This window comes from Mastigoproctus giganteus, chromosome 6, assembly GCF_048544385.1.
Source record: "Mastigoproctus giganteus isolate SK-2022 chromosome 6, ASM4854438v1, whole genome shotgun sequence".
Lineage (NCBI taxonomy): Eukaryota > Metazoa > Arthropoda > Arachnida > Uropygi > Thelyphonidae > Mastigoproctus > Mastigoproctus giganteus.
The window spans coordinates 125,567,043-125,590,131 of record NC_143580.1 but is presented as its reverse complement, the minus strand read 5'-3'; the positions used below and the strand labels follow the sequence as shown (position 1 = coordinate 125,590,131).

The window sequence follows — 23,089 nt, the reverse complement described above, 5'->3', positions numbered from 1 at the left end:
ATTTTAAATCCCCCACAATGTTACCACCCAACAATAAAGTCAACCGATCCTTTGCCGCTTTGAAACCTGGCATGTTTTTTTTTCTTCTGTCAATATGAAACTTCTTTTACGCATTCGTTTCCAAAAAAAGCCCTGCTTCATCATTAAAAACTTGTTGAGAAAATACCCCTCTTCAATAATTTTAACAAGTTCATTTTTGAAAGTTTTGTCTCCTTGATCTGCACTTGCAGCTTCTCCCTGGATTTTAAATCTATTCAACCAGCCCTTACTAGTTTTAAATGGTTCCACATTTTTTTTTTCTTTTAGGTGAGTTTTCTTCAGATTATATTATCTTCAATAAAATTAGTTAAAAGTCTCTCCATTTCAATCCTAATAGCTGGCCTAGCCCTAGTTGCTTGCAGTGGAACAGCTGTCTTTCCCGATGCAAAAATTAATTCTTTATTTTTTATAATTGTTCTTACAGTTAAACTTGCCAGTCCTAAATTACAGCACACATCCACTTGTCGTTGACTGGAATCGATTTGCTTCAAAACATCTAATTTAATTTTCAAATTCAGTCTTTTTCTTACATTTGTAGTCTTCGTACTGCATCCAGACATTGCTTTTTCATTCTTATCTGCCATTATTAACTCTTCAAAAATATAACTGCGTTGGTTGCATTAATTATGATACAATGTTCGAGTAAACTGTCCGTTATGCATAATGTCTAATACTGTGTGAGTGATGACTAGATTTCGGATAAATGCATATAATGCAAATATTACAAGCAATATATTTGATAATTTTTTAAAATGTTGATCTCGGGAACTACTTAAGTCACTGTACTGCAATTAAATTAGCGTGCGAAAAAATTTCACTGAGCATGGGAATCATTTTAATGCTGTTTTGCTATTCATTTTCAAGCTATCGACTCCATCAAATGAAACGATTTCGTTAAATATGCCAAAAATGCAATCTATAAAAGAGTGTTATAGTGATTTGTGACGGCGTTATAGTCAGATACGGGTTATAATATAAGAACGCATTATAAGAATCAGCATAAAGCAAACCACGTTATAACGAGGGCTTGCTGTATGCTGAATTGCAGGGGATTTCATAAATAGATCAGAACCTTAAAAATCTAGCACCTTTTGAATATTTCTGCAAGTGTTGTTGACTATACAAAGGCAAAGGTAAAATAGGCTAGCTCAGGGGTGGCCAACCTATGGTGCATGCGCCAGACGTGGCGCTTTGGAAGATTACAAGTGGCGCATTTCATCATAAAATTTCTCAAGTACCCAAAGCCCATATATTGCCGATGCTTTGGTTCTATTTCCTTTCATTTCAGGTCCTTCCGCATATGGCTTAAGACACTCACCACCTTCTTTCCACTTACACGCACATAAACATGTCAATTCCCTCAATTTAGCAAAAGAAATAAATTAAATAGCCTCCAAAAAAATGCATTTCTGAATTTTGACCATAAGTGATCTATGGCTATGAAAATATATCGAGCACCTAGTCTTCCATTCTTTTGTATGGCCGTTGCCTCCGGCGTCTGACTATGCACAAGTGGAAAAATAAATGCAATACGTGACTTTTTCAAGGGACTGAGAATATACAAATAGATCCTTTGTTGGAAGTCTTTCAAGTTAAAAGGAAACAATGAAATGATAAATTTGAGGTATTTTCATCTACAAGAAATTTCCATCAATTGCATTTCCAAATCGCATTTTGCCAACTCAAGAAATAGTAGGGGGGAGCTAATGGCACTACAACTTTGAAAATTTTTTAAAAATTCCTGTACTAAAATATCACTGCATTATACACCAAGAGGCACTGCATGGAAAAACTTTAAATATGCAGCATGTTATGTTACCGGTTGTGAAATTTGTGAATAAAATTAGAGCAAGAGCATTAAACAGACGAGAATTCAGAGAATATTGTGAGTTGTCAGATTTGGAATAGGGTGAACTTGTCCTTCATTGTGAGGTGCGCTGGCTTTCTGGAGGACAGGTTCTGGGTAGATTTTGGAAATTGAAAAATGCCGTTTATAATATTTTAGAACAGGAAAATGAACTACATGATGAAAGAACCTTATTATTAGATAACAACTGGCTATTTGATTTAGCATTTTTAGTTGACGTTACTAGTCATCTCAATGATCTAAATTTGAAACTAGAAGGAATGAATAAATTATTTCCTAGCTTAGTAAATAGCATCAATTCATTTAAAATGAAATTAAAACTGTTCATCTCTCAGTTAGAAAATCAGGAATTAAGTCAATTTCCACACTTGAAAGAGCAGAATGAATGTGCTGTGGATGATAGCAATTGGACCAAATATCTTGAAAAAATCAAGTTACTGCAAGTGTCATTTGAAAGTTGTGATTTGGCTAAAGAAGAAAACTACATGCTCGCATTTATAAACCCATTTTTACTTAGTGAACAAAACATAATTGACATGCCTATTAATATACAAATGGAACTTATTTGATTTAAAAAAAAAATTCATTATTAAAAATGAAATTTGATGAGCTTTTTTTTTTTTTTCAGATCAAAATGCTTCTGACATGATTAATTTCTGGCGTTCATTACCCTGTGAACATTTCCCAGAACCAAGAAAATTTGCAAAAAATTATATATGTCGTTTCGTAACGACATACAGATATGAACAAGCATTTTCATCCATGAAATTGATCAAAAGAAAAACGAAGTCGCGAGTGACTGATTCAAATTTGAAGAATTCTCTGTTGCTCTCAGTAACAAATTTAACACCAAACATTGAAAGACTGGCGAAATCCAAACAGGCTCAAAAGTCTCATTAATGGTAAGTAATGTTTATGTGCTGTAATAGAAATTGCTTTACATACAATAATTAAATCATTTAAAAATGTTAATTGTGTTCATAAACATACTTTTATTAAAAAGGTTATTAAGGATATGCCTGGACTCCTAGCGAGCAGAGAGAACAGACGACTCCAAGTTCCAACCTGATCTCGCTCTCGGTGCTCCATCTCGCTCAGAGCTCTCTCTCTCATCACATCCAACAACTGTGGTACTGAGCTATCTTCACCAAATGAGACTCTCCGGCAGCTGTAGCACCATCAGCAGGTTCCACGACAGCGGTCGCCCTCTCATCCAAGAGATCATCTCTCACTATTGTAGATTGGTGCTCCAATAAACATGTGTCTTTTGAACTGGCGTACATTATTTAATTTAGTTGCGTGTTTGAGTTATTCTTTTTTCCTCCCCTAAGCGAAGCAGATCCTACCCCATCCCTATTTTCCAACCCCAACCATGAACGTAAGAAGGTAGAAAAGGTGCTTGAGTTGTATGGCACATCTGAACTCTTATGTGAAAAAATTGGCACATGGCATGTAAAAGGTTGGCCACCACTGACTTAGATGAATTAAAACTTGCCATTGGCTAAACAAAAAAAGTCCAGGGTTAGACTTCATTGAAGCAGAAGTAATTAAGAAGCTCACAGAAACGCAATTAAATCTCCTCCTCAGCCTGCACAACCATTGCCTGGAAGTTGGACTTTTCACAGATGACTGGAAAGAGGCCAATCTACGTCTCATTTTGAAGAACCCAAGTAAGCCAAGGTCATAACAGACCCATAGCACTCCTTCCCATTTTAAGCAAAATATTTGAACTTCTTCTCTTATCCAGATTGGAAAAACACTATGATAGTGTAAACCTCCAGTCCCCAAACCAGTTCAGCTTTCAGGCAGGCTGTTCGGCAGATGCCCTTCAACAGCTCATGGACTCCGTCAAAAATTCAGTTTGGTTTGGTTTAGTTTTTTATGGCGCATTGGCAGCTAAGGCCATAATGCGCCAAGTCAACAAAAATTCAGTCACCAAATACTTCTTAGTAATATCAGTGGATTTTGCCAGGGCCTTTGACTTGCTCTGGTGGCCAAGTATACTACAAGACTCAGAGAAGCTAGCATTCCAGCGAATCTTTACAGCCGCATACAGGACTATCTGCACAACAGAAGTGTTACAGTCAGAAATGCCTATCGACAAGTCTCCAGAGGCTGCCCCCAGGGATCTGTCCTTGGCCTGTTTCTATGGAATGTGGTCATGGATGAGTTTCTGAACCAAGACCTGGGCCATGTTTCCACCCAAGCCTTCGCAGACGACCTGATTCTGACAGTCACTGGAAACTCCAGGGCTTCCATGGAAACAACAGCCAATGAAGCCCAAACAAAACTACAAGAATGGGCCATCCTCCATAAACCCCCTGAGAAAACTATTTCACTTCTACTCAGAGGAACCCACAGATTAAAACTGCTGGTAGAACCATCAAACTGGCAACTGAGATGAAGTACCTTAGGGTAATTCTTGACTCCAAGCTCACATTTTACTCACACCTAGACTACCTTCATTGCAAACTCAGGAACTACACTGCAATAGTAGCAAAGATCAGCAGGTCTGACTGGGGCCTCAATCGCCACTCACTGCTGATGATATACAAAGCTGTATTTATTCCCACTATAACCTAGCAGGTATCTGGTATTATCATGCACTCATTGTTCATAACCAAAGGAAGTTCACCTCCATTCAGTGTAATATTCTTCTCACTATCACCCGTGCCTGCTGCACGGTAAGCAACCCAGCACTCCAAGTCCTGGCGGGAGTTTTCCCTCTGGACCTGCAGGTAATTCGCAAAGGCGTGTGCACTACCAGTTCTCAAAGAGACTCCCTACCACCATCCTGGATTTCACTACAACCCTGCAAACACCATAAAAGGAGAAAAAAAGTGCCTTGCAGTCCACCTTCTTAACACCTAGCAAAACAAATGGAATACCACTCCCAAAGGCTCGATCACTAGAAAATTTTCACCTCAAATGGCCTAGATCTACCCTAAAGCTCCAGCATGGTACAGCCCAGGTTTATATACCACAAACTTGCTTCTATGAACATCGTGGATCATCCTCGCTGTCTTTGTGGTGAAAACTAAGACTGGGATCATCTATTTTATGTTTGCCCACTCTATGAGGACCTACGAACGTTGCTCATAACAAAGATAGAGCCTTGCCTTGAGGAAATGAACATCTTCTGATCAATGAAGTAGACCAGTACGACGCTTTCTCTGCCTTCGCCCATGATCTCCTCACCAGAATATCACTGGTACAGCAGCTTGGAACCAATGCACACTGATCGACACTCTTTTCTCATATACTGAACATCTCCACCTCAGATTCATCCAGATTTGGCTGTCTCAACCCGACTGTGAACATCTTCACCTAGAACAGGGATTCCCAAAGTGGTTGGTAGTGCCCCCAGGGGTATTTGGGCAAGTTTGGGGGGGGGGGGTCTTTAGTTCCTAACAAAGCTACTGGGGGTCTGTAAGATTATTTTAGGGGTTTTTAAAGAAACTATTTTCTCACAAAGGTAATTCTAGAAATCTAGAATTAATATAGGAACAAGTTGTTAATGAAATAAGTCGTTAACTCAGGCAGTCAGCAAAGTGGCTTAAGGTAGACATCAAATGTATGGGGGGAGAGAGAGAGAGAGAGAGAGAGAGAGAGAGAGAGAGAGAGAGAGAGAGAGAGAGAGAGAGAGCGAGCTATATTTCCCATTTTGATTATTGGTTGGAGACAAACTGTTGTTAACGGCTGTAGTCGCAAGATAACGTGCCTTGGTCTTCAAGGTCGATGCACATGCTCATGATTTGCAGTTTTCTGTTCGAGCAGAAAATTTCTTACGCCGTGAGTTTTCTGTCACGCCGACAGAAGAAGAAAATAGACTGTGTGTGTTATGGGGGGTTTAATGGCGCACGAGCTGCTGAGGCTATAGTGCACCTATTCATAGGAATTTTTTTATTAGAGAGATCTTTTAAAATTTATAATAGATTACAATTTTTTTCTGATGTTTGCATCATCACCAATAATATGTTTTAATGCCTTTGGTTTTCGAAGATTTGTTAGGGAAAGGAGGATGGATGTTCTGTCCTGATGATAGTGAGGGCAGTCAATGAGAATGTGTTTGACTGTTAAATGTGAGGAACAGTGTGGACATTGAGGAGGTTCCTCTCCTGTAAGTTGATGAAGATGAGTCAGGTGTGTATGTCCTATCTGTGCTCATGCAAGCACAAGAAAATAGAGGAAATGATAATAGAAACATGTCCAGTCACACAGGCACTCAAAGATGGCCAAAGGAGGAAAACAGACCAGCAGTATTACAATTTACAAATTTAGAGGACCAAGTCGATCATTTCAGTTTGTACAACTCATAACAATTTCTAACAAGTTCGATTTTTAGGGTTGTGAAGTTGTTTCTGTTATTAAATTTAATTTTTAAAAATTTGTTTTGTATTGTAAGCGAATAAATCCTTATTCCAAATTAAACTTACAGTATTTCAACTTTCCTTAAACATACAACTAATTTTTCCAAACCACTGACTGAATTTTGAAATTGCGTATTTTGCCCTTGTATGTCATCCTTAATTAGATCATACTGGAAATCAAATTCTATTTTATTAATCCACAAGAACATCTTAAAACAATTTATCTTTTTCTAAGTCCTGCAGTAAATGATGAAATTTGCCCTTTTCTGTTCTCTTCCAGTTTATGTTGTGTATCCATTGCTTACTCCCTTTTGTTTTCTCAGCCAGGGCCGGGGTCTCACCCAAAGAGGAGCCTCATTTTCAGTGTGAATATTTTCTGAAGTAATGATAAAAAATTAAAGGTATATATTAAAGGGGCCCCAAAATTAAATATGGCTGGGGGCCTATTTCATCCTTAATCCATCTCTGTTCTCGGCTATAAGAAAATTATTTTCTAAATCTCCTTCAAAATCTGAAGAAGAGGATGAAGTGTGGCAATTCATTTCGCTTCATCTTTCCCCAAAGAGAAAAACACACATATAATGTAGCGTGGTGGTAATGTGTCTCTTACGACTGACTTCGCAGTTTACACTGAACAGGGTGCCTCCATAGCCAGGTGGGCAGGAGCAGCAGTGCGTAGCACACGCTTCTTGATTAGACCGGAGTTCAAGCCCATGACCACCAAATACGGAGGATGCGGAAAGGTCAGGGAATGACCACCGCATATCCCCGGATCAATATAGCCTCAGTTGCTAATGCTCCTAAAAACCAAACAACAAACAAACAAACAATGAACAGTGTGTTTACGATCAAATGGCACCGGAGAGGGGGGGTTCTCCCTTCTTTGAGTGACACGACATGAGGTGACAATCACTGTGTGCCCTTGAAAACATAAATAGTTTTATTTAGTGTCCAAGCAGATTTTCGTTCTAGTGGTCGTGCTCAGTTTTCGTTTTATCGGCATTGCTGTTGTCAAACTTCAGTGCTATTTCTAATGTCAGTGGATATTTTCGTTCTGCAGTATTTGGGAGTGGATTATTCATTTTGTTTTAATAGTTTATTATTAAAATTATTTTAATATGCATTGCAAATCATAATTGGATACATTTTCAAAAAAAATTGTTTATAAAATATATTAACTTGAAGCTTACTGTTCTTGGGGGGCACATTGTTTTTACTTAGGGGGTCTCTGACCAAAAAGTTTGGGAATCCCTGGCCTAGATTGTGACCACTTCTACTTACTGGCTTGACACTCAGATCACTTGAATTGTTTCATCTGTGTCTCTCTTGATATGTGACTGGCTTTCCACCCTCTAAAGAGCCCTCTTCTTCCACTTTCCGCTTAGGTGAGTGAAATCCCACCCAACCTGTGGAAGATGCCTTCCCTTACATCTTCCTTCGCTCTATCTATACCTCCTTTCCTTTACTCTCTCCAGTACATCCTGTACTCCCTGTATGCTATTTTTTTTTTTTTTTTTTTTTTTTACTTGGTCTTTTTTCAGGAAGCTCAGGCAACTGGAGGAGACTAGTCAGAGAATTATGGGCAGCCTGGCTACCTCCTAGTGGTGTGTGCAGGCAATATAGGGTCCCTGAAGGGGCCCTGTGGCCAAAAGCCAGGACATCCAACAGAACTCAACACAATACTTCATTTACAACACAACACTTTCTGGCTTTCACAGTGATACTGTTTGTCTCCACAAAGTTTATATGGCACAGATGTGGGAAACCACCAGAGGCACCTTTTCCCTAACACTATGTACATATAAAAATCACATGCAAAAGTATACAGAGAATCAGTGCTATTTTTAGTGTAATTTCTAGAATGTTTCTTTACTAAGAAAAATTCTTCTGAAAACACATACTTCTGAAAGATTATAATGATATAAACAACAGTAGTAAAGAGTTGTGATAACAGGCATATTCAAAAGTGAAGCAGAACGAGGAATCTTTTGGAAAAAAACATTTGTTCCTTCTTTCTCTTGTCTTGCATCTTCTGCCTATTAAATAAAAAAGATACTTTATTAAAAATAAAAGAGAAAACAAAAATTTACAATACAAAGCATAAGGAATCAAAAGTGTGTACATGCACACACAACAAAAATTTTAATATCTTCGCTTTAAGAAATTCAGGCTATAATTTCTGTATACCTATATTATTCAATATGATTATGCAATATTTTAACCACTGACTCCATTATTTTTCCAAGAACAGAAGTAACTGACTTCTGTTCTTGGAAAAATACTGTCCTAGTAATTACTTTCAGAAGTAATTACTAGGACAGTAATTACTTCACTCCCTGATCTCTCCCTTTGATGAATAACAGAGAGAGAGAGAGAGAGAGAGAGAGAGAGAGACATTTGCATATCTCCAATCTATAGGGAGCCATCCTCATAATATAATATTTATGGCCAAAGGTGTTTTGTTTCAAAACAGAGATTTTGATAAAAGTTTGTTTTCAAAAGCCAATCTGTTAGTTTTTCCAAATTTTTAAATTTCACAAATTTATTGTTGGCACGAGGATCTGACAGACTCATAAAATAAAAAGTTATAGCATAGTTGCCAATATATTTATTTATTAGAAAATGTTTTACTTGATCAAATATACAATGGAAAAAATACCATGATGATATTGTGTTCAAAAACTTGTGCTGATAAAAAAAAAAAAGGGCAATTAATGTGCAAAGTGAAAGGCAAATTAAAGTCACGAACATGGGGAATACTACTAATTCAATATGCAGCAAAACAATGATGAAACTACCATAGTGCTACTGCATATCAAATTAGTATTGAATCAGAGAGAGAGAGAGACATATTGCCCGATGGTTGGGTTGGAATAGTTTTAAAGACCATGTTGGTTGAATGAAACAGTTGGGCGAGTTTCCATGCTCAGTTCAGCTGTAGATTATTAACAGAGAATCAAACTGCCCATATTAGATGAAAGACAACAATGTTGGGAGAATTTCTGCAAATACTGAAAGCAAACATACATACATACAAACAAACTATCCTTTCAAGAAGATGAAAGCCAATAACAGAGTTCCATACAGTCTTCCCATGCAATAAAATTAATTTACAATTTAGGAATGGATGGCCCAGCAGAAATTCAACTTTGCTCCAGTTCAGCTGATTGCTAATTAACACAAAACAACAAATAATTTTTTCAACAGAAATATGGTGGAAGTGTATATTCTAATGCTGATTTTGAATGTCCAGCCCATTTTTATTTAGCACTCTCAGTTCACAAGATATTTCATATTTTAGTTTCCATATACTTAGATTTTGGCTTATCAGTTTATATTATTTTGGATTGCTAATTGAGTTCAGGGTTAAGAGTTATAACGGGGGGAAAAAATAAATGTAAAATACCACATTAATCATGGATTATTATTCCATTAATCATGGAATAATAATCATGGTACAGCACTGACATGGTACAGCACTATTGGAAAGGGTCTAGGGAAGAATAACAAAATTAGTTGAGAGCATGAAAGGATTTCTTACCAAGAAAGATTTCTGTAAATTTCAATCTCTGGAAACTAGGCACTTGTGTGGTTGTTGAAGTGTATGAGGCTTTAAAGGGTTAAGTAAACTAAATGGTGATGGCACCTTCACTCTTTCTCAGATATTATACACCAGGGAGCATAAATAAATTTAAATGGAAAATAAAAAGATGGTTGCAGAACAGATGTGTAGAAATTTGCATCCAGTCAGGAAGTAACTGACTTAAAATACACTCCATCTATAATTAAAAAAAAAAAAAAAAAAAAAAAAAACACGGACTAGGTAAGATCCTTCGATGCCGATTCTAAATCTGTTTTCCCTTAACATCTCTAGTTTTTGTAAGGAGACTGATTGTATCATTCACATATCTATTCAGCCATCCTACATGAATATAATTATTATTTATTTAATATTATTTTTATACATTTATATTATGTAATTGTTTTCATTGTAATTATGTTTTATGTAATTGTTTTCATGTATATATTTTTATTATTTCATAATTTAATTATTTGATTATAAATTGTTTCAGTTAAATTCACCAGTGAATCACTCAAAAAAATATATATATTCTGTTATGTGTGCAGCTCTTTCCTAACTATATCACAGTAGCATACAATCACAATGGATATACTTTGGCTGTCCCCTCGATGACCAGAATAATGCATTTGCACCATGTTCTTTTACTACTTGTTCAAATGGATTATATGACTGGTTGAACAGAATTTAAAAAAGTCAATGCTGTTTGTCTTACTTATGCATGATGGTGATTGTTACTTCTGCAATGCAAATGTAACTGTATTTTCAGCGAATAATAAGCAAGAGACTGTTTATCTGAACCTGAATTTGGTGATAATATTATTTGTCACCATGTGGGGTGACATGAATATCAACCCCCACATGGCGACAGCATGCAATTCTGGTACTGACACAGTATGGCTAGATTGTTTAGATGAAACTGAATGCCATTAAGGTGCAACTGGTGGAGATCTGAGATCTTCTGCTGATCCTGAGTACACACAGGACAAAGTGACATCAGGGCTAGTGCTCCAATGTTTCTTTTGTTGGGTTTATCCAAAATTTTGCCTTTAGCCAGCAAGTTGATTGCTGGCCAAACTTCCATCTGTTGTTGTGGAAGTTGAGAGCTTAAATAAATTCAAGGCAGAATTAGACAAACATTTGGAATGAATGGATTGATGAAATGGGAAGGCTTTTTTTTTTTTTTTTGGCTGATGCTCTATAAGCTTGTTTTCTTGCATCACATTCCTCTACTAATGCTATTGAGTTGAATGACCTCATTAGAGATATAACCTACTCCAAAAATAAAGCCAAACTTCTCACTGCAAGACTACAGCATATACACTTGGTTAAGAACATTAAAGTGTCTCATTACACAAGTACATGTTACATCTGATTGTACTGTGCACTTGTTAATGGGCATGCAAGGGGGTTCACAAAATGTTGTTTAAAATACCTAGGGAACACCTGTTCTACCAAGACCATTATGTCAAACATGACTGACTTAAGACGCATAAGAGCCAGGAATGAGTTCATATTGCCTTTTTTTCAGGCACCTATGAGCTACGGAACAAGCTTTTTTTTTTTTTTTTTTTTTTTTTAGGTACCTACGAACTCATTCTGTCAGTCTATCCAATAAAGATTTTCCTTCCACCTCTCCACATTAAACTTGGCCTAATGAAGAGTTTTGTGGTGATGGATAAAACGAATGAGTGGATTTCATTATTTAAGTGAGAAATTTCCAAAGATCACTGTCATGAAAGCATAAGGGGGAATTCTTTTGTGTGGCTTCAAATCAGAAAGCTTCTGCAGGATGAAACTTTTGAAAGATGTTTTAATTATTAGAGCTAAAAGTGTGGCAGGCTTTCAAATGGCGCTTTGTGTAAACTTTCTGGGTAACCCAATGTCTCCTGCATACAAAGAGGGAGTTCAGAAATTGTTAAATGCATATAAAGAAAAGGGCGGATCCTACCTCTTTGATTGAAGTTATAAAGATAAAAAAAAGAAGATAGAGATTCCATATAAAAATATGCTGTGGCATTCTTACTCTTTCTCAGACAACACACACACACACATTAGGGGACATAAATTAAAAAAGGATGGCTGCAGGATAGTTGTGCAGAAAGTTGCTCTTAATCAGGAAGTAACTGGCTGTTGGAACAAGCTTCAATCTGGTATTGTAGAAGTGAGTAGTTTGAATAAATTTAAGGAAGCATCAGACAAATCATTACAGGGAATTGACAGATGAGTTAGGTAGTGTGTTTTTTTTTTTTGACCGATGCTGTATAAGTCTGCGTTTTGCATCACTTGCCGCTATTAATACTATTCAAATAAACCAAATATCATGCATCAATAAATAATTTTACTGGTGCAAACACAGTTGAAACAAACACACAACTTGTCCTTTGGGGAAATACACACAACCCAACAAATGGATGCTATGTACTAAACTAGCCAACCAGATGTCAGCATACTGAACTCAGAACAGCCATATGGCCCAGGCATCAGACAGTATGTTTTAAAGATAAATGGCAGAAGCATCAGTTAATCAAGCAAGTTGGCTAAGTGGAGGTCAGTTAAGAGGGTTTCTACTGTATATAGTGACACTGTTGTTTGACCTGGTGGTTAGTAAACACCAGGCGGCACTGGTGGTTACCCACAACTCCGCATTTGTTTCTCTGTGAAGAGTACAGAATTCTGTAGAGGCCAGAATGTACGTAAAGTGTGGTTTGTGTCAATGTGATGTAAGGATGTGGTATTCTTCTGGCCCAAAATGATGGGCAATGTGGAGGTAAGTCAGGCAACTGAGGGAGGCAATGGTACTCTGGCAGGTCCCATGGCGGTCCTTAAAAAAAAAAATAAATAAAAGCTAAGTCCAGCAAAGTTAGGGCAAGCAACTAAAGGCAGAGCCTGGGAAGACAGCCAAGGACTCTATCCCTGTGTAATACCGTTAGCCACACTGGCTGAAATCCTTGGAAGGTTGTTGTGATGGGCGAAGGCATCATGGGCAAAGCAAGACAGGGTGTTATAGCATACATATTTATGGATGAATTCATATTCTGACCCAGGAATGACATGGACAGTGGTAATGAGCTTAGCTCTAAAGTCTTCATAGTTGGCACAGGAACAGAGGATATGCTCCCAATCCTCCATCCCCCCACATGTACAGAGGGGGTCTTTGCCGAGGCTGGCAAGCTTGGATTTTTGGAAACCATATTGTCAAGAGGAATGAGACGTGTAGATCTAGCATGAACCAGGGAGGAGGTTTAGCATAGGCAGGGGTGTGCTGGTAAATTTTTAACAACCAGCTCTGTAAAAGAAAGCTGGTTTTAATTACAGCTGGAGGGGAGACGGCACTCTCCCAGGATCCTTTGTGCGGATGAGGGCATGGGATGTGATCAGTCATGTGACTCGCCTTTCCTGGACTCCATGCGTGTTTTCTCTACCAGGGGCGTAAACTTTTTTTTTTCTTAAAGACAGTAGCTGTTGCTGTCTGCTTTCACCAAAATCAGTAACTTCATTGTTTAGAAATCCTCAGAAATCTTCATGCCCAATCATATTTTCCACTCCAATAGTTCCAATTTTTATATAATGCACAGTCAAGTCTTATTTTGATAATTCTAGTTTTTTTTTTTTTTTTTTTGATCAACAGTCCAGCAGTAACCTTGGTCAGGCATTTATGTCAGTTTTGGACACGGATACCATCAGGAACAAAAACAGCCTTTGACACAGTCTGTCATTAAGTCTTCACTCACATTCTCACTTGTTTTCGATTTCTTAACTGTGGAAGATTAAAAGAAACTAGTAATTCTTTTCATTTTTTACTTTACAGTTTAAGACAGTTTTTTTTTTTAATTTAAATACTAATTCACTTGCAATATCATTACCACTATCGCAAGGGCAGTATAAAACTGTTGCGTCTAAGTTGAAAATACACAAATACAAAGTTATTAAACAAGCTTTTACATTGTACGAAACGTCACAGAAAAACTAGTAGAGAACCAGTACGAGCCCTTAGAAAATGGTATAATTTCATTATAAAGAAATATAAACTAAATATAAACAAATGATACTAAATCAGAAACAAGTGGGAAGAAATAAATTTTCTAACTTTTCAAAACAATTTATTAATTCATAACATATTAAGATATGATTTTGTTTTCATATGTACATCATGCGCGCAATATAAAGAATTATTTTGAAAAATATTTGGTTATCTTTTGTTGTGCACTCGATTTTAGTGTACTTCGATCGTTAAAAAAATATTCACATTTGTTTTAACATACTTTGTATTTTCAGGAACATTTTCTTCACATTGCAGGCCTCAAGCAAGTTTCAAAAGCTACCAACATTTCATGTTTAGAAGTTTTAATACTTTATATGTGTGGGAATAGATGTGTGGGAATTTGCCTTTAGCCAGTGTATGGTTAATTGCTGGCTAAAGGCAAATTCCCACACATCTATTCTATAATTGTCTTTCCACAATTTAAATTTATGCCCTGTTACATTCGTAAACTGAGTAAGTGGAAGAATCCCATCAGACTTCAGCATGCTCAACCCATTCAAGGCCTTATACATCTCAATCAGATCACCTCGCAGGTGCCTAGTCTCAAGCTGCTGCAATTTGCATAACTTAAGATTTTCTTGGTAAGAGCACCCCTTTGTTCCTCTCACTAATCTTGTTGCCCTTCTCTGTACATGCTCAAGCAAATCTACATCCTTCCCAAAAAGGAGGCCTCCAGACCTGCATGCAGTACTCAAGGCGTGGCCTGACCATTGCCTTATACAAACGGATAATCACCTCCTTTTCCCTGCTAACAAAATTCCTATATATCACTGACAAAACCTCATGACCTGCTCTTGCAGCCTCTCTGCATTGCTCAGAAAACTTCATATCTGACTGCACCCCAGGTCTTTTTCATTTTCTAGCACCCTATGTGTAGTTCCACACAGTTGGTATGTTCCACTGGGGTTATTTCTACCCATATGCAGTCAATGTTAAACTTCAGTTGCCACTTCTCAGCCCATCTGCCCAAATTTTCTAGATCCTGTTGCAGTAGCACACTGCCATTACTGTCATTAATAACCCTGCGAACCTTTGTATCATCTGCAAACTTCGACACTATACCTGATATACCTTCATCAATATCATTGATAAATATACAAAACAACAGTGGGCCCAATGCCAAATACTGTGGAACTCCACTAATAATTAGTCCACGAAGAGCAGCGTCCATTGATTACTACCCTCTGTCTTCTCCCACTCAACCACCCTTCTATTCATTGTAGCAACTTACCCTTAATACCATTCTGCTCCAATTTGTACAGTAGTCTTCCATGTGCAACAGCGTCTAAAGCTTTCCTGAAATCTAAGTATATGATATCAAAATTATTTTTTGCATCCAGTTCCTTTGTAACAACATAGTATATGTGGTTACAAAGGTATAGTCACAGTATCCAATCAAACTTGTTAGACAAGACTTTCCCTTAGCAAACCCATGCTGTGCCTGAATTATTATTGCAGTCTTGTCTAGATGATCCTGCAATGCATCTTTAACCAGTGCCTCCATTATTTTACCCAGAACAGAAGTTAAACTAACTGGTATGTAATTACTCATGTCACCCTTCGATCCCCCTTTGTGAATTGGGGATACATTTGCACATCTCCAGCCCATGGAGACCTGCCCTGAGTCCAAGGATGCTCTCATAATTAAGGCTAAGGGTTTGCTTAGTTCCTTTGCCGCCTCCCTTAATATAACTGGATAGATCCCACCCACCCCAGGTGCCTTTCTTATGTTTAACTTCAACAATTTCTCCTCCACTTTGCTCTCAGTTATTACAAAATCATTAAGCACCCTGCTACAATTTTATAACTTTGTATTTTCAGGAACATTTTCTTCACATTGCAGGCCTCAACAAAGTTTCAAAAGGTGCCAACATTTCATGTTTATCAGTTTTAATACCTTCATTGTCCTCATTTTCCTTCTCTCGTCATCAATATTGTGACTAGTTCTTTAAACTAGTTCTTAAATCTGAATTTTTTTTTTTCTTTCTTTCTTGAAACTGTCCAGAATGTCAGATCATTTGGATATTCAGGTACTGTGACCATGTAAACAGATAGGGAAAATTTAAGTGTAGATGATACACTTCTTCAAAACAACAGAGATTATTTGTTGGGGTAAAAGAAAATCATTTTGGAAATCTGCTCACTGTTCACCAGAGCGACTTCTCGGTATGTGTGATAAGTGGCCAGATAAGTTTTATGAGTACTATAAAGTTGTAAAATGGCAATCACTTTAGCTGTCTTAATTCGTGCTTAGCAGCAGCCGCAGCACTAATTGCCTGAAGGCTAGAAGTGCAAACCCTTAAGTCTCTCCTAATCTATTCATTACATGAAAATTTTGTTCACTCAACAGAAACTATTTTAAATGTAATTACCATTGGGAATTCAAAATAATCCACTAAATAGAAAAATTAGCTATAAAGGAGTTTGTTAAACAGAAGTCCGATTTATTAAGTTAAAATTCTAAAAATGGTTGCAAAGTTTTATATAGCAAGTATCTTATAACAATAGATGCAAATAACAATAGTAAAAAATGCAAATTTACTTAAATAGGGTTGCCAGACATCCGCGTTTCCGAGGACATGTCCTAATTTAAAGAGCATTCTTGCGGGTTTTTACTTGCATCCTAGTTTTATTGTAATTTAAAAAATCATCTGATCATAAAATGAATTTTCATTAAATATTCTGTACATTGCACCCTTTAGTCAATACAACAGAATAAATAAAAACAATGCGCTGGTTGCATTAAGTAGTATTATTACAAAATTACACAGGTGGACTGTATCATTATCATTTGTCTATTTGAAAATTGATGATAGTAGATTATTTGACCAATTTATGAATTTTGTGGAATTTGTTTCTGAGAAAAAGAAAGATGATAATTGGGAAAACTTATCAGCCTATAGAAAGTGGGGTGAATATTTTAATCAATGCAAGAGTTCCCGAGCTTCTAAAAATTGCTCAATATACATTTTCTATTTTTTCCCATAACGGGAACGTAGAGCGTGTATTTTCATTAATTAGCAATAAATGGAACAACATTAGAAATAAAATGGAAACAAATATAACACTGTGAATAGTATTTTCTTGGTTACTTATAATTTAAAAATGGATTGTAAAATATTTTATAATTACTTACTTTTAACTTACTGAAAATGAAAAAAACTTACTGAAAATGATTGGCAGCAATGATAAATATGTATTGTAATTGTTTAGTAATAAATATAATTTTTAAAATGTCCTCATTTTTAAAACTAAAACTGTCCTAGCCTTTTCCTATTTTGTCCTAGTTTCTGAATTCTAGATCTGGTAAACATGTGAAAAAAATATACTGAATATTACAAATTTTGAAATGTACTGCATCAAAATGTCACACATCACTGTTAATAAAAGTGCCCATAAACCGTACCGTCCCAAAAAAAAAAAAAAAGCGCTGACTACCTAATTGCTGTGGTATAATTGTGGATAGTGAAAACCTAACAATACAATAAATAAGAAAAGATATTTTGTATTTGGGAGGGAGAGAGAGAAAGTAGAAATTTGATATTGAATGTTAAATGTAAAACATTTTATTAATGGCGTGGCACCTATTTTAGGTGACACCTGTGGCAAGTGCCCCACCTAAATACCCCTACAGCCAGGCCCAATTTTCGGTAACGTAAAGGAAAACTTCCTGCTTGATTTTACCACAAGAGACTTTTCAGAATAAAACACCTATTGTTACTGTCTTCATACCACTTGATATCATTTCCAGATGGAATTTTGACAAGTACTTTCCATCCATTTGAAGCAGAAAACATTCTCCACTACCCACACTGTAATGGATGACTTTCTGTGCAATAAAGGTTTACTACTGTTCGGTGGAATAGCTAGGGTAGCTTCGGCAGTTGCATTGTACTCTCCTGATACTGAAATCTGGTTTTGTGATGCATTTTTAGAAAAGTAATACTGCAATATACTTTGTACAACTTGTTTAAGTATTTATGCAATGTTTTTAAAAATATTAACTTTTGTATCTATAATTCATCGTATAAAATATTATTTTTGCAGTTAATTTTGCATCATATGTTTATTTTTGTAATTGTATAGGTATTGCTTATATTATAATATTAAGGATAATATAGAAAAAGAAATATAATAGAAAAAGCAATCTTAGGTAGTGTATACTTAACCCAAGCAAAGCTTTTGTATATATTTATAATTATTGATAAAAAATTTTTATCAATAATTATAAATATATACAAAAGCTTTGCTTGGGTTAAGTATACACTACCTAAGATTGCTTTTTTTATTATATTTCTTTTTCTATATTATCCTTAATATTATAGACATTATGGGTGTGGTGTATTGCATGATTGCTTGCAACTGCATTGACTCATAAATATTATTTACATATTAGTTACAGTTATTGTCGTTTTAACTTTCTTTCTTTATTTTTTATCAATAATTATAAATTGCTTATATTATATACAGGAACTCCCCGACTTACGTAATACTCGACTTGCAGATTTTCTACTTTACATAAGCTTTTGCCGGCCAGCGCAAACTTAAAAATATCGTGGAAATGTATTTTGCATCCCGTAGAAATTAGCATTAGCATTAGCATTAGTAGAGGCATTTGATGTAAGAAAGCAAGCTTATGCAGCATCAGCCAAAAAAAAAAAAAAAAAAAAGTAACATAAATAATAAAAATAACCACTTCCACTTCACCCCTCTGTTCGTTCGAAATACCTGTCCAGCTGAGCCTTAAACTTATTTAGGCTATCAACTTCCACGACAAGGGATGGAAGTCTGTTCCACCCACCAACCACCCGCTGGCTAAAGGCAAATTTCCGCACATCTATCCTACATCTGTCTTTCCTCAATTTGAATTTATGCCCTCTCAGGTGATTTTTCTGAGCTAGAGGAAGAATCCCATCAGCATTGAGCATGCTCAAACCATTCAAGGCTTTGTACACCTCTATCAGATCACCCCGCTGGTGCCTAGTTTCCAGACACTGTAATTTGCAAAACTTAAGCCTTTCTTCGTAAGAGAACCCCTTTGTCCCATTCACCAATCTAGTTGCCCTTCTCTGTACTCGTTCCAGCAGCTCTACATCCTTCCTGAAATGAGGCCTCCAGGCCTGTATACAGTACTCTAGGTGTGGCCTGACCATTGCCTTATACAAGGGAATAATCACCTCCTTATCCCTGCTAGAAAAATTCCTATATATCATTGACAATACACCATGAGCTACTCTTGCAGCTCGTCTGCACTGCTCAGAGAACTTCATATCTGCCTGCACCACCACCCCCAGGTCCCTTTCATTCTCTACCACTGTCAGTGTAGTACCACAGAGTTGATACGTTGCTCTGGGGTTGCTGTTTCCCATATGTAGTACTTTACATTTGTCAATGTTAAACTTCATTTGCCACCTCGAAGCCCATCTGCTCAACCTTTCCAAATCCTGTTGCAGCAGCATAGTGTCAGTAGTGTCCTTGACAACCCTGCCAACCTTCGTATCGTCTGCAAACTTGGACATTAAGCCTGATATACCATCATCAATATCATTTATAAATACAGAAAACAATAAAGGCCCCAATACTGAACCCTGAGGGACTCCACTAATAACATTAGTCCACGATGAGCAGTGTCCATTGATTACCACTCTCTGTCTTCTCCCCCTCAACCACCCCTTTATCCATAGCAGCAACTTGCCTCCAATGCCACACTGCTCCAATTTGTGCAGCAGTCTTCCATGTGCAACAGTATCAAAAGCCTTTCTAAGATCCAAGTATATAATATCAAAGTTATTCCCTGCATCCAGTTCTTTTGTGACTGCATCATAGTATCCAATCAAATTGGTCAGGCAAGACTTCCCCTTAACAAAACCATGCTGTGTCCTAGCTATAACTGAAGTCTTGTCTAGATGATCCTGCAGTGCTTCTTTCACCAGTGCCTCCATTAAATTTCCGGGAACAGAAGTTAAACTCACAGGTCTATAATTACTTGTGTCAGCCTTTGATCCCCCTTTGTGAATTGGGGTCACATTTGCACATCTCCAGTCAATGGGCACCTCCCCTGAGTCCAAGGAAGCTCTCATAATTATGGCTAAGGGTTTGCTTACCTCCTTTGCTGCCTCCTTTAATATAACTGGATAGATCCCATCCACCCCAGGTGCCTTTCTTGTGTTTATCTTCAACAATTTCTCCTCCACTTTGCTCTCAGTTATTACAAGATTCTCTAGCTTACTGCTAGAGTTGAATACACCTCTGGCATTCCCCTCGCTGAATAACTCCTCATGTGTGAATGTCGATGCAAAATATTCATTTAGTTTGTTAGCTACCCGAGCAGGGTCATCAACAGTTGACCCATCGATCTCAAGTGGACCAATCTGATTCATCCCCTTCCTTCTAGAGTTTACATAAGTAAAGAACTCTTTGCTGTTTTTCTTCGCATCCCTTGCCAAGGATCTCTCGTAATCTGCCTTCGCCTGCCTAACCTCCTTTGTAACTTGGTTACAGATCAACTTGTATCTATCATAGGCGTCCGTGTCACGTGTTAATTTGTATGTATCCCATGCATTTTTCTTCTCTGCCATATGCCTCATTAGTTCATCTGACAACCATTTAGGCCTAAACCTTGAACAATATTTCTTAGTTGGTATGTAAAGCCTAGTAGCTTCCACGATAAGTTCTTTGAATGCTTCCCATTTTGAATTTGCTGTTGGCAATATCATCAGTTGATCCCACTGTATAGAATTTAAATACTGTCTCAGTCCATTGTAGTCGCCTTTACGAAAGCAATACCCCTTCCCTTTACCCCTAATGGTAGTTACCTCTTTGAGTAACTCCCACTTCAGCACACTGTGATCACTGCCACCAAGTGGTTCATTTATCTGCAGATTCTTAATGCATGAAGAATCACTACTGATAATCAAATCAAGAGTATTACTCCCTCTAGTTGCCTCCCGAACATGCTGATGTAGAAAACAATCATCCAATAAATCCACAAAAGCCTTGCTACTGTGTGAGTGACCAGCCCCCAAATTCCAGTCAATATCTGGGAAATTAAAATCCCCCATTATAAGACTCTCTGATTTACTGGCCCACTCTATTTCTCCGAACAGTTTCTTATTATACTCATCAGAGTCATTAGGCCTATAGCACACTCCTACTCTCAATTTTGATCTCCCAATGCTTATGTCACACCAAACTGACTCGACACTGCACTGTCCAGCGATGTCGACTGGCTTCACTTCCTTGGATTTTATGTGTTTTTTAACTAATAGCATAACCCCTCCTCCCTTCCTATCCTGTCTATCCTTTCTGTAGACATTGTACTCCCCAAATTCCAGTTCTGCATTTCTTATATCTGTGTGACACCACGTCTCTGAAATCCCCACAATATCTGCCTTTGATGTTTTGAGCAATACCTCAAATTCATCAAATTTATTTACTAAACTCCTAGCATTGGTGTACACACAAGTATACATGCACCTGTTCTTTTTCTTAGCTACCCTAACACAACCCATGTGTTTACTTGTACCCCAATGATTCCCAGCAGTCTCTGAAATATCCTGCATCTTATTTTCCAGGCTGCGGCTCATTCCAATAGAAGCAGTGCAAGAATCACTTTCACCTCTGCCAGTGGCTACTGTTAATCTATTAGTCCTTGTATCCCCCCAATCTAGCAGTCCTCCATTAATAAATGGAGATACTGTCAAAATATCGTAATGTGAATCCAGTAATGCATTGGTTTTTTTTTTTTTTTTTTGCAATTGGTTCCAAGTCGTTAGAATTTGAAAATTTTGCTATATTAATTTATTTTGATGGCCATTGCACAAAACAGAAGGAACTCTAAAGGTCCTATTTGTAATGGAAATTACACTACCATTGTTATCATATGTTTCCATTATATGAATGAATTTTGAATGCCTTTGTGATATTTTTCTAAAGCATGTTTTGGAGATCACAACAAAAAAACAATAAAAACAATTTGCACTTTACAGTTTATTGGGCTTTTCAGCTAGTGCATCTAATTATAAACAGGTAGTAAACCTGATGTTATTTCTTTTGTGATTATACCGATAACTGCAATTGTGTGGGTTTTTACGCTATTATGGTGAAATGTGTTCCCATTTACTGAAATCTTCAATCATATAAAAACAAATTTTCAGAAACTTCTCTTCATTCATCATCATCGGCTATTTTCAATCCACTGCAGGATGTAGGCCTCTCCAGCAACTTTCCAGTTCCTTCTGTTTTGTGCAATGATGGCCATCCATTTATTACCCACAAACTCATGAATTTCATCTATCCATCTCCGCCGTTGTCTTCCAGGTTTTATTATAGCTCCTCTTGGGTACCATTCTGTTATTTTCTGAGTCCATCTGTCACCATATCTTCAACCTATGTGTCCTGCCCAAGACCATTTTAGTTCTTTAGTTTTGATAATGTCCTTTACTTGAGTTTCTCTTACTATTTACTTATTACAATGATGAAGGGAAAGCGACCAACGAAAAGTGCACGTGATGGTAGTGCCAGGACACGAAACAAAATTGATTTAGAAATGAAAATGATTAAGAAGTATGAAGCAGGACAAAGTTTGCCATTTATTGCATATTGCAAGGGAATTAGGTCTCGCTGCTTCAATAGTGAATACTACTTTAAGGGATAGTGCATGCATACTAGTCTAGGTTAAAAGTTGAGGATTTTTCAATAGTTTGTTAGTGTCAATCTTCTTCACTTTAGCTCAATTGACCAATTTCTTTCATTCTGTCTTGCACATCACTTTTGATTTTTTTGTTCTCAGTAACCAATAGTTGCTTCCAACATTAAAATTGTTCAAGTCACTGACTGCTCAAAAAAAAAAAAAAAGCAGTCAGTGAATATTGTTTTATTCAGAATCATTAACAGTTGAACCATCAATATCCAGTGGACCAATCTGATTCATCCCTTTCCTTCTAGAGTTTCCATAGGTAAACTCTAGAAGGAAACTCTTTGCTATTTTTCTTTGCATCCTTTGACTAAGATTTCTCATCTGCCTAATCTCTTTTGTGACTTGGTTACAGACCAGCTTATATCTATCATACGCTTCCATGTCACCCATTAATTTATAGGTATCCCATAAATTTTTCTTCTCTGCGACACGTCTCATAGGTTCATCTGACATCCATTTAGGCCTAAACCTAGAACAATATTTCTTAGTT

The 23,089-nt window shown here is 37.0% G+C and overlaps 1 protein-coding gene across 7 annotated transcripts in view; it reads right to left on the bottom strand.

The window, feature by feature from the left end:
• Vps16B (Vacuolar protein sorting 16B) overlaps window positions 1–23,089 on the bottom strand; it is a 456,530-nt gene that overhangs the window by 145,072 nt on the left and 288,369 nt on the right. For all 7 annotated transcript variants that reach the window (XM_090375324.1, XM_090375325.1, XM_090375323.1 and 4 more), the window contains one exon: window positions 8,178–8,312. In XM_090375324.1, coding sequence (XP_090231450.1) covers window positions 8,178–8,312 — 135 coding nt within the window. The remainder of the gene's footprint in view (window positions 1–8,177; window positions 8,313–23,089) is intronic.